We start from the raw sequence: 13192 nt of genomic DNA, 5'->3' as shown, positions 1-13192 counted from the left end.
CTGTCCTCCATTTCAACGTGTCAATTGCTTCATCAGCGATGATGATCTGTGGAAATCTATGTATATGGTTATTGTTCCATAATGGGTTAACAAGTTTGTGTAATATTGTTGGAAAGGTGATTTGTGTGTTTGTGACATGGAAATCATGTATAGATCTGTATAGTTTAAATATCAGCACACAGTACACCATGTACCCAAGCTGTACTACAACTCCCATAATGGATTGCCCAAGTACAGCAAAAACATCTCAATGGAGTTTTGCTAGCTAAGATGTTGTACTTGAGGACTTACAAACAATACGATATAGTAAGAAATTACCAGGAAAATGACTTACCTTGACTGGATCCAGCAGGATTGGAGGTGTCAATGCCTGACACTCCCACCACACTTTCAGGTTCAAGTGTTCCCTCAATCAGTGATTCAACTGGAGTGGGAGGAGGATTTCTGGAGGGTCCACCACCTATGCCAAGAGCCTCAGCTATCATGTTGGCCACCTTCTCTTTGGTGCGCAATCTTAGGTCATACCAGTGTTTCCTTATTTCAGGTATGGTTCTCAGGGTGAGACCAAGTGAGTTGACTCTCGCCAAAACGCTATTCTATATTTTTGCTTTCTGGGCCTCAGAGACAGAAAATTATGCTTTCTGAAAAAGCTGGTTCATGTGTGCCACACATTCCTCTGTTAACAGCTCCAGATCCTTTTCAGAAAATGTGCCTATGCGCCTTCTCCTGTCAGGGTCCTTGACCAAGTCTTCCTTGGATATGGTGTACCTCAGATATTGGATTTCCATTCCCAGTAGTCATACATGAGCACAACTAGCTTCCAGCACCTTTCTAGGCTTCTGGGTTGTGACCACACCCTGTATTTCTACACTTCTTGGTTCTCACATCATCATTCCGCATCCAGAAAGTGACTTTTCCTAATTTAGATTTCTTATCTGATTTCCAAATAGGATATTTCCTATTTGTGAATAGAAATTTGTTGAAATCGCATTTAGTGGAATACTCTCCAACATAAATCTCATTTTGCGATTTCCGAATAGAGATTTCTATGGATTCGCCATTAGGAAATCACAAACAGTAACTTTCATACATATGGCCCAATGGTATTAACAATGGTTGGGCACGTAACTGTTGGGGAGATGTGGATTATTTCCATTTGACAATAGCAATTCAGATTGACGGGGAGGAAATGCAAAGGGTAGGCGGGAGGAACACTAAGCTATTGAGTCTCCTAGAAAAGTAGGGAGTTAAATAAGATGATAATGGCTAGGAGAAGAGGTGAGGTTGTATTCTCTTTATTGAGCAATAGGAGTGTCATGATTATTTTGATATATTGCAGGTAGATACTAAAAGCGAAGGAGTAATTAAATAGTTTATTGAGGCAAGAAAGAACACAGAAGAAGAATGCAAGAGGTTTGATGATTTTGGGAACAAAACCGTCAGGCAGGCAGGCAAAGCAGAAGGTATCAGACATGTGTACTGGAATAAGCATGCTGGTGTAGCGATGGAGATACAGCCAATTGGACAGATAGGAGAAAGCGAGGTCATGTGGAGTGTGATAAGCGTGTTCCTCAAAAGAGGCAACATTGAAGAAGTAGAAAGCTATTGAATTCTTATTTACTTTTACCAAACTTATTACTTTGGCTACGGAATAAGGTTGAATGGAAGAGAAGAGGTTTTAGATTCAAGATCATTTTGCCAAAATGAGAGTGTTAAAGTTTTCTAGGACTCCATGAATACAGGACTTTCTCTGGTTGGATAGGTGAATGTGCATTTGATTCCAGCGGGAGTGTACAGTTGGTGTGATTCCTAGTTGAGTGTATTTAATGGGAAGCAAGCATATGTATGTGCAGAGGGGGGAGTCGGGGAAAAGAAATAGATACAAGTATGATGTCCAGTGGTTTGCCATAATTACTGGCCACAGAGTAACTGGGCAAAGTTCATTTCATGTTAGTGAAAAAAAATCAATGGCTCATTCCGCTTTTGTTCAATATAAAATTAAGTACATTGATGTGAACTTGATATTAGCTAGATCTTATGGATATTTATCACACTGTAAGGTCCACATAATATGATTATTGCTTGTTAACATTAGTGCTTACCAAAGAGGTACAACTGGCACATCTTAGAAATGTTGGTTATTTGTGCTCAGAGCACACAGTGTTTTAATGAGTACTAGCCATGCCTCTAATGATTCCTAGAAAGAGAATATACAAAGGTACGGTCATTGTTTCAGCTAAAAGATAGCTAGATTTCCACTGTAAAAGAGAAGGAGGGTTCCATAATGACTCCAAATGTTGCAACTATTTAGCCAAGAAAGTAAACAATATATATTCATAGAGGCAAGGAAACTCTTGAAAAAGAGCATTACTGCATGTGGCTTGGGAAAATAAATCTTCTAAAGTATTAATAGACTTCATGCTCTTCATACATAAAAGTGGAAACCAATGGTGTTATTCCCGAATAATCCCTATATCTACAGGCATCAAACAAAGATGCTTCAGTTCAACAACATTGTTTAATGCTTTATGTACACCATATGACTTCTGATGGTGACATGGAAGTGGCAGAGCAAGGGATCTTGAACAGGGTGTCTCACTACAACAGTGACTGGATGCAGATTGTTAATGAATTACATTTTCAATCCCTCAAACTGACCTCTTACTTCCTATTCTTGGAGATAAAATCTAATGTCTCTCTAGGAATGAGCCACTAGTGGTTCAGGAGACATGTGCCTTCATAGAACACAGAGCACAAACTAAACCTTATGCATGAGAAATAGATGCTAGGCAGATCAACTGCTGCAAACGGATGGTGATGAAACATCTGTGGCTTAAATCCTGTTGAAACAAATTAGCCCAGCTGAAAGATGAGGAAAAAAGAAGAGAAACAAAACGTGCCTTGTGCTAGGCTATAAGTCATTGTTTTGTACAAGAGAAACACATTTAAGACAGCATTACTTTGGAAATCACATTACAAGTAGACAAATCTGTTCATAGGAATATTTTTACCCTCTTCAGGGTGTCACTTGAATCGGCTTCCAGCCTATTGAACCTGGTGTTTATTGGGTTTTGGGGCTTTTTTCTTTAATTCACCCAAGACGTGTATGCGGATCTTAGAGAGTGTTTTAGTACTAGTGTGTCTTAATGCTAGCAAATCTGCCCATTTTTCCTTTAATACTTATTGAAATGTGGGCCGTACACTTAGCTCTATCCAAGACTTCCTTGAGAGAAGATGCCATCCTTTATATGCATGCCACTGCCTAAAATTGATGTGTGTTTACACAGAAGGTTATAGGGAGTTTTGCAGTAGCATGCTTATTATTTGTTATTTAAAAGTGTTAACTTTAAACTCCGTGTACAAGTGTTTTGTGGTTAGTACAGATGTTAGACATTCATATTTAAAATAGTTGTTTACATTTGCCCACCTTTGCAAATATGAAAGACTCACCATAATTTTGGAAGGGTAAAAAGCAAAAGTATCCAGTGTGTTCCCGAGTTTAGTACATTGTTTGACCTTCGCGAGGGGAATATCATTGAAGAACTGTAGAATAACTTATCTTCAAGGTTCGGATTTTGGAACAAATACTTGTGCTTATCAAGAATCCTGTGTCTGTGTCTTAACGGGATTGCCATAATCACCAATTGCACCATTGAAGGTGACCCTCAATACTGCTAGAAGGCTTATAACAGGAAAGGGACATTTCAACCATATCAAACCATCACTCAAGTATTTCCACTGGTTCTCATTCGAAGTCAGGATCTTTCTGAAGATAGCTTGCATGACACAAAGCCATGCGCTCTGATGCACCCAAGTACCTAGCACACAAGCTCACTATCTCAGGAGGTAGCCGCTCCCATCGGAATACTAGTTCCCTCCTACATGCCCACACCTTCTAAGCATCTACCCCAAGAATATTCAATTCTCCCCTGTCAGAGAATTGTCTGAATTACTGCTTTAAAAAAAAAAAAGGAAAGCTAAAAAGGTTTTTATTAAACAGATACCTACCATACTGATCTTGTCAAGGTTTGACGCTTGGATCGCTTGACACTCTAGGTACCCTCTCGCCAAGCCGCATCTATCACCAGTTTTACTGTCACACCCCCAGAAGGGCGATCATGGACGGAAAACCTAAAGTTACTCTACACACTTTATGTTACTTCTATGTTTTTGATGTTTGAAACTTCATGTTCTAAAGTCCAAGTCATGTAAAAGGTAATGGTGTATTGCTACCCTTGAGTGTTGCTTGCGAGTAATAAAACTCGCTAAATAAATAAATAAAAGAACTCTGTTTAAAATGGGGAGCATGGAAGAAGCACAAAACTGCTCTACATGAAGCACAAACACACTAACCCAGAGAATAGCAACAGCAGAAAATCCACCTTCTGTTAAACCTTCATAACATTAAAGGTTCTAATATACTGGAATTCTAATGGACTTGCTGATCTAGAGATTCACTCTCACTTTAGAATGCAGGCTATCTTGGACATAATCGGAAACGGAATGTCTTGAGGGGTAGTCACCTTTTGAGATAATAAATTAGCAATCACTTTTTCATAAAGGCACAGCTTCATGTCATATAGACTGTTAATATCTAGTAAGGAGGAAGAAACATTGCAATACTCACTTTATTTTCAAACGGAAAATGTAACTTCAAAACATTTTTGGAAAAAAATGTACGTACACATTTTGAGTCTTGAAATTGAGAATCCCTAAATATAAATTTTAAAGTTACAAAATAATTGCCAAAGAGCTTACCTGACATTTATATCAGCCTGATGTTCCAAAAGAAAGAGAGCGCTTTTGCTATCTTGCCTCTGGATTGCCATGTGTAGTAACGTCTGGCCATCTGACATTGTGTCATTGATGGAAGCACCAGATCCAAGCAACTGTGCAGCAATAGTATGCATGCCTGAAAAATGAAGGATCATTAATAATACCATAGCTTTTCTATGTGCAGCAGGTTAACAGGTTAAATGACTGTCCTATAGCACTTTTTAGTTTGTCCTGTATTAAATGTCTCCTGGCGCATAAGCTTACCTGCGCAGTCCCTTTATTTAACGTATTCAGTGGCTAAACAAATCATTTGAATGAGAAACTGAACGGTCCTATCATGTGATAATTGGAATGAAGGCTTAATCCTGTATTAGGGATATTTAGTATTGGCATTCATCCTTTGACGGCACTTGCATAAATCCTTATATAATTGCAATAAGCACTGGCATAAATCCCTTAAGGACGTTACGACTATTACCATTCAATTACGCAATATATAACTGCATATATCGGTTGATTGACATTCAATACTATGTGTTCTGAGGTTGGGACAGAATACTAGAATAAATCATGTGATTGATGCATTAAATAATAACATAAATCTTTTATGGAGACAACACAAGCCTGTGCAAATCAACAACTGAAGCAATGAATACAGGCATAAATCGTTTGATGGAGAGTTAATAACAAAACATCCTTTGTTGGAGACAACGAATGCTGGTTTATAGTATGTGATGGACAATCAACAATGCTTTAAATGCTGCAATAGGAGACAACAAAAACTTGCAAAAGTTTTAAATTATGGTCAATGAACTATGTCATAAATCATTATGTAAGACTATTTAGTATCGGTTTGAAGGTCTTTGCTGAGGCAGCCGCGCCACAAGAAAGTGCCCACACTCCAGGTAAGTCCAAAGAAAGTTTATTGGGGTAGACGACTCGTTTCGACCAGGAGGTCTTTGTCAGCTTAGTACTGGTATACATCTTTTGGTGGTGCAATGAATAATGGAATATATCTAGCTGGTTCAACCGTGCACTAGAACAGCGTCTAATGCAGCTTTAATTACAGACACATAATATTATCAGGCCAGTAATATAGGCATGCATCCCTTTCTGATGAGGGACACTGAAAAGCCTCTGATTGGGAAGGCAACAAGTCATCTCATTGGATATTTAAAAGGACAGGCCTTCGATCAAATATTAACTGCAATACACCTATTATAGGCAAATGATAACATTCACATAACCTGTGCTTCAGGTAGAATAACAGTACAAAATGAGTGTTCGAAAAGTGATCAAAGACATATATTACGTGCAATGTAATTAGAGGCTTATTTCCAGTGTTAAACTAAACGACCCTGCATAAAATGTTTGGGGCACACGTGCTGAGAGGCCAACTAAATTCATGCATTGAAACTAATGGGAATAGCACCAGGGCACAATAAATGGTAGAATAAATATGCTGGGAAACATCTCTCACTTAGCAACTGTTGAAGGCGTGATAACCAGCAGACAAAGTGAAGATCTTGGCATTAAAGTTTGTAGAACAAGTCATAAGACATCTACCCAGAACGTCAGGTAGCAAATCATAACCCTTGTATTCTAATATTGTATCTGGGTACTAATCTCCGCATTCTGCTCCACTTGCCACCAGGAAACTGTGGGAGGGAGGCAGTATCTAAACAATAACCCCATGTTCTTTTAAATATATTTTGTTTATTTAATTAAATTACTTTTTTTGCTGGAAATGTGCTGAAACTTTATGAAGGTCCCACTGACCACTAACTTACTAACACTAAAACTTTCATCAATGTGAAGCTAAGAGCGCTGTAGGACTCACTAGCCCTTCTCTTAGAAGAGAACTTTTATGGCCTTACTTTAGTCAATGAAGACAAATGCTTTCGCCAATGAGACTGTGCCACCTTACCTTGTGAAACAAATTTCCTTGGTGTTTCTTACATTTTTGGATTTCCCCTGTTGAACTTTTCACTAGCTTTACGATTCCTTCCTGATGTGAGCAAGGAAAGAAATGTCTTCCCTCTACTGAACAAGAATTCCCTAATTCTGGATGATCATGGGTGAGAGAGTTTGTTGGTGGTGTTTCAGCGGGGGTGGGGGGGGGCAGGGTAGGTGGGGGGATAGGTAGGAATTTCTTGGGGTGGAGCACGAAGAAGTTGGTTGATTTTGAGTTTGTTTTTCATGGGGTGGATGGTAGAGCATAACTATTGGTGAATCCCGGTAATTGTACAAGAGAAACTAAAGTTGTAACAGATACATTCCCTTTTAGCTCTTCAATTAGGTTTAATAAAAATATGTTACTGTGTTTCTGAGAGAAGAGCCTGGGTTCCCATTTGGAAGGGCTTGGCTGCAGACAATTGTCAGACATTTAATGCTTGAGTTTGCTAAGCACCGATGGAGGATGTGTAACTCATGTAAGGATCAAGTTCTGATGTACAATTGTCCAGAGATAAAAAGAAACAGCTGGCTCTTTGAGGCATATGTTCATGGGATAAGGGTGTGGTTGAAGATGGTAGGAGCCAAGATAGAACCTTGGGATCTCCACACAACATTAACGACATTTCAAACACATGATGGCAGTTCACCAGGAATGAGTCCCATTAATTATTAATAATTTGGTACAGGACTTTGAAAGGCCATGCTTCTCTCCAGGGTGAGGGGATTAATCTACCATGATGAACTTTATCCAAGGCTGCCGAAATGTTTAGGCAGAAAGAGTCTGCATCATCCATGATACAATGTATCTCATCCAGGGAGTTAAGGATATCTATTTCAGTGCTAAATCCAGAGCGAAAGACAGACTGGTAGTAGATCATCAGAAGATGCTCCCTGTCGATGTGGGTGACTGACTTGACAGGCACCGCTCTATAGTTTTTCTAGCTAACACAGGTTCAGAGGGGGTCTGAAACTTGAGAGAATGTTGGTTACAAGGTCTGATTTCTTCAAGATTGGGGAAATCTGGGCCAGTTTTAGAAGATGGGAAAGGTACATTGGGGCAGAAAGCTGTTCACTAGAGAGCACCAAGCTCCTACAAAAAGGCTGAAATTGAATTTGGTGGTGTCAGCAGGGATAGCCCCTTGGTAGTAGTTGCTGGATTTGAGATGCATTAGATCTGGCGGGATCTTATGAGTCAATTGGAGAGAAGGTGTGTATCAAGTGTTGTTGGTTTTAGATTCCAGAGGCAAGCTTAGGTTGATTGTCCCTTTATAGCTGCTTTGTGTCAGTGATAGGTTGCGAAATTCGGATGCTAATGTGGATCGTGCCGTCATGGTTCCTTTTATTTTGCTACTGTATTTTCATTATTATAGCTCCTTTAAATTAGATTTCTATTTAAGTATTGTCTTTTACTTCATGCGTTTTTGCAAGAAAGCCCATTTCTGTTTGGGTTGAAAGTAGCACTTAAACATATCAGGATAAATAAAATACTTTTCATGGCAGTCTGGATTCTGTGTTATATTGAAACAAACACGGTTGGGTGTGCCTGCTTATAGTATGTGTTAAACATGTTTAATGGCACTGTTCAGTTATTGCCTATGTATGAGGTTTCAATATTTTTAAGGCGCATACGATTCACATATACAACAAAAATTATCACTTCTCACAACTTCCATTTTTGCTATGCTTGCTTGGCTGTTTGGTACTTATGAAAACATACCTGTCCACAATGCCAATCCCAGCACGGTCTGGTCTCGGGAGTCCTTCAAACTGAAGTCAGGAATGATTTGCAAGTTGTTTGTAGCATGAAGTGCGTTAGCTATGAAATGTCAAAGAAAATTGATATTACAAAAAAAAACTTAAGCAGTATCACTTTCTCACATGCAGCCGGGAATCTAGTTTTAAAAGTCAGATGGCAAAGCATACTCAAGACACACATACTGAGGTGGCGACTGGAGGCCAACTCAGCTGGAAATGGTGTAGTTTGTGACGCCATATAGCTCCAGCCATAGCCGTGAAAGTGGCAGAAACTATGCCTAAGGTCAGATCTGAAGAAGGAAACACAGGAGTAGTAGAAAATGTAAAAAGAGGTTTAACATGTTTATTCTTGCCTTGTGAAAGACTAAAAACAAAGCATGGTGGCACACACTGAGATAGTGAGGTGGACACTGGGCATCCAAAAAACTCTTTTTACTCAATGAGATGACAACATGTCACAAGCTTAAGACATTGAAACCAAAACTAGCACAATAAATTCTCTCGACACTGAAGGTAAGCCCCAAGTCCCTTTTATACTGATACAAGACTATGAAGACAGATCTGCAGAGCAATGCTCTATCACAGTGGTTTAAAACAGGTCTGTAAACTTAATTTTGGAAATTATGCATGAAATATGTATGAATCTTTCGATTACAGATCTTTTGAATGGAGAGACTTTTTCTTTCCCTATTACAACCAAGGTATAGGCTAGCCAACACTAACTTTTGCCAAGAATCTGCCTGTTCTAGGGTGCAGTCAGCTCTTGGCATGAAAAGCAGTCATTTGTGGTTAGAAAAACACTGAAAAACCATCTGCACGGGTTTGGTGGTCATGTGTATGTTAGCAAGTAGATATCGCAGTATGATGTTGGGCAACACACATCACGGAAATCCTTTGAAATCCTTTGAACTGAACTGAATGAATAATGGGAATCGCCTATAGAACACACTCAATATAGATGTACAAGACTTGCATGGATATCAATTACAAATTACCCGTCTCTTTTTGTGATGGTAAACCTGGCACACTAAAGTATACAAACAACCATAAAATGGTGATGCCGGTCATGAACACACTGAATTCTCCAATCTAGTACCCTAACTATATTATTCAATGTACATCCTCTACAGTGAAAATCCTACTTTAAAAAATAACAAAATAAAATAAGGATAATGATCTTGCAAACTCTGTAACCTCTACTCTCCATTTCTCTTGGAGTCTGTTCTTTACAAAGATATTGCTATATATCATTTAAACTAGGTTGACAAAACATAATGGAAAGAAAAAAACAGGGAATAACCGATCGGTGAAGCCATACTATTGAACATTCATGTATTAAGAGTAATTAGAGAAGAAGTAATCTTCCCATAGATATATTCAAGTTTCTACTAGTAGGTTTCACTATTTCGCTTTACAAGCATTTCACATGAAGAACTATGAAAAGGGTACTAGCATCCTAGGACGTGCATCTCCAAAATAAACAAGCATTGGTAAAGCCAACAGGTCTCTCTTATACAAGACTATTGGCTTTGTCAATGTTTTTTTGCCATGTTGTACAGCAGCGCTATCAACACTGCCCGCGCCATAGTGCTTTTATTTTCCTTTGTAGCACTTTTATTTTCAAGGCTCAAAATGTTGACAAAGCCAATACCAAAAATACATTCTCTTGTTCATTAGTAAACAAACTCGAATGTTATAAAATTAATAGTGTGCAGAACGCATTTAGATCAATTTAACACATGACTTCAACTAATAGCAGTATAAACACTTAAAAAACGAGTTACTTACCTCCGGTAACGATGTATCTGGCAGAGACACAATCTAGCCGCAGATTCCTTAACTTAGAATATCCCCAGGCGTCAGACTGGATCCGGAAAACTTTCCGCAGATGCACCTTTGCGTGCCGGGGGCAGCGCCGCACGTCTCTGCCCTGACGTCGTCCACAGACATGATGTCAGCAGAGCCATATATGCCCCCCGCTGCGCTGACGTCAGTTTTCGTCGCAGTAACTTTTTCGCGCAACAACGCGGAGCCACCACCAAAAACTGTGAGAATATGGGAACAGTGTGCAAAAATGATGAAAAAAGAAATTGAAAGGTGAAAAACAGCACCATAAAGGACAGTGCCAGGCACTGTATTTTGAAAAATAGAAAAAGGAAAGAACAGAGCACTGCTCCGAGAAGCAACCCCACAAAAGTGACGGCCAAATTACCGTTGCAGGGAGATGAGTATGTGAAAAAACAGCATGGCAGTTGACAGATGTCCGCAACCATAACGTATAACCTTGAAGGACAACAAGTCTGGAACACAGGACTAAGGACAATTCACAACAAGACGTCACCAGAAAGAGACGTCGTAGGTAAGCCCAATAAGAGACCTTTAGAATGTGGTAGAGCCAGCCAACAGACTTGAATCAATGGTTCGCAGGGGTGGTAAGAGACCCAAAGGCGAGGGAGAAGGGGAGCGCGGGGGGGGGGGGGGAACATGAATAGATTTCACATCGTACAATCCAGGCATAGGGTTGGAAAGGACACAGGAGCATACCGCCCAATCCTGAGAATGGGCAGAGTAGAGCAATGAAAACAGAATGAAGCATTCTGTGTCGAAGTGAAGAGAAACTGTCACCCTGCAGAAGGGTCATGCCACCCAGAGGGAGGCAAGTAGAGAAAGCCCAACCGGAAAAGGTCCTCGCAGAACGGAGAGGATGGGCAGGCCTTAAGGAATCTGCGGCTAGACGGAGTTAGAAGAAAGAAGCTAAAAAATGAAGCGTAACACAATAATAGACTAGGATACGCGAACAGTACCAACAGTCATGTGGAAGCAGAACTGGATAGGACAATGTCCAGATCCGTAAGTGACATCCGCCTCTCGCCCGGGAGGAAAAACGGTCCCCCGCAACTCAGATGAGGAGATGGAGCTAGGCACGATAGTGGAAACAGTCAGGACCAACCTAAAGGTCCCGAAGAAGCGAGTATCCTGAAGAGAACACTCCCCTTGAGAGTGTTACTGTGTGAACCCAAAGCAGAAGCGTGGAAAACACCTATGTGGAAGCAGCAGGGAATGTGGAAAAACTCCTGTAGGGAAAGTGGCCAGAAAGCGAGGCCATAAGAATGTACAGCAGAGACGTACATGGTAAAACCACTACCTTGAAAGACAAGCCCAGTAAGGGCTAGGCACACAAGTTTGCGTCAATAATAATAAGCGTGCTGCACAGCTGCTTTTGGCCCTGGGGCAAAACATGGACAGAGCGTCAGCCTTGAAAGAACTGTCCCTGAGCTGAAGAGAACAAGGGCCCCCGAGAGACAGTGGCCTTCAAAGAAGAGCAGTCATCATAGACAAGAGGATCATTGCAACGCTGAAAAAACAAAGGCCTCGTCAAGGCAGGCGAGGTAGAGGCCGCACAGCAAGGAACCCATGCCGAGGCCTAGAAGCACTACAGACAACTGGTGCCAAACGCAACCGAAGTGAAACAGAGCGATGCAGACATGAGGATCGCAGCTGAAAAATAGAACAGCCGGACTCCAAGAATGATGTCCGTGAGGAAGACTCCATAGGAGCATACCAAGGGCAAGGGAGTTACCAAATACCCAGTAAATACCCCACAAAACTGAAATGGCGGAACAACCGCTTACACTATCCAGGCACTATGCCTGAACCCAGGTTTTTTTTTGAGAAATCAAACTAACAAGGCAACATCGCCTATGCAGAAGAAAAACATATAACAAGGCAGAAAGTCTTGTCGCAATATTTACGGTAACCCAGACAAGAGGCTGGAGACAGCCAAATCCCCGAGGCGGTCAAAAAGGTCCACGGCATTGAATGGCAGATCTCTAAGAGCATCCCGAACATTGTCTGGGAAATGAATGTCGCGCAACCATGCATGGCGGTGCAAAGCCACAGACCAAACAGTCCGTCTCATGGAGTCCGTTGCATCAAGGGAAGATCAATGGGAAAATTGCGCCATTCCTCTGCCATCAAGCAGAAGTCTAAGTAATTCTGCGCGCGGCCCTTCTGGAACAGAAGGAAGAAGGTTCTCGACCAAGTCCCAAAGGGCAGAGGATGCGTGTGCGAACATGCAAGCCATATTTAATACGCAGATGCCAGCACTGGCAGAGGCGAAAAGCTGGTGACCAGATGTGTCCACCCACCTAGACTCCCTGGTGGGAGGCGGAGGAAGACTGCAAGTCAAAAGCCGCCTGAAAAACCAGGTCCTGAGCTCTAGGGTGAAGGGACAGGCATAGTGGATCACCGGGGGTAGGACGAGCAATGGCCTGATCAACAGGGTCACCAGAGGGGGGCCTCACCCATGTGCCAAGCATGAGAGGCCCCAAGGGGCAGCAAAGGCTCCACCTCAATAGGCTCCATGTGGATAAGATCCTGTAAAGGATCAGAGGCCAGGGAAACCACAGGGGGCTGACATCGAAGAATAGCTGCCTCCCTGTGAATAGCCCATGCATTGGCAGCACTAGCCTCAGTTGTCATCCGGGGAGGCAACAATAAACCGCTGGTTGGAGACTAACCCATACACTAGACAGCAAAAGTGGAGGATCAGGAGGTTGATCCGAAGGCCAGGCAACACTATATACCTGCACCATGGACTGAAACTACCTCAGATCTGGGGAGTTCGGAGGAACGTCAACCTCTTGCAAAAGAGGAGGTGCCGGCACCGGAGTCGACCGACGCAGTGTGGGAGTTACATCGAAGT

At 41.4% G+C, this 13192-nt stretch overlaps 1 protein-coding gene across 2 annotated transcripts in view; it reads right to left on the bottom strand.

The window, feature by feature from the left end:
* ANKFY1 (ankyrin repeat and FYVE domain containing 1) overlaps positions 1-13192 on the bottom strand; it is a 677352-nt gene that overhangs the window by 298811 nt on the left and 365349 nt on the right. For both annotated transcript variants that reach the window (XM_078679681.1, XM_078679682.1), the window contains exons 13-14: positions 8450-8548; positions 4759-4912 (exon numbers count right to left, since the gene is read on the bottom strand). In XM_078679681.1, coding sequence (XP_078535807.1) covers positions 4759-4912; positions 8450-8548 — 253 coding nt within the window. The remainder of the gene's footprint in view (positions 1-4758; positions 4913-8449; positions 8549-13192) is intronic.

This window comes from Lissotriton helveticus, chromosome 3_1, assembly GCF_964261635.1.
Source record: "Lissotriton helveticus chromosome 3_1, aLisHel1.1, whole genome shotgun sequence".
In the NCBI taxonomy this organism is placed as follows: Eukaryota; Metazoa; Chordata; class Amphibia; order Caudata; family Salamandridae; genus Lissotriton; species Lissotriton helveticus.
The sequence above is the reverse complement of the archived record's forward strand: the minus strand, read 5'-3'. Positions and strand labels throughout refer to the sequence as shown.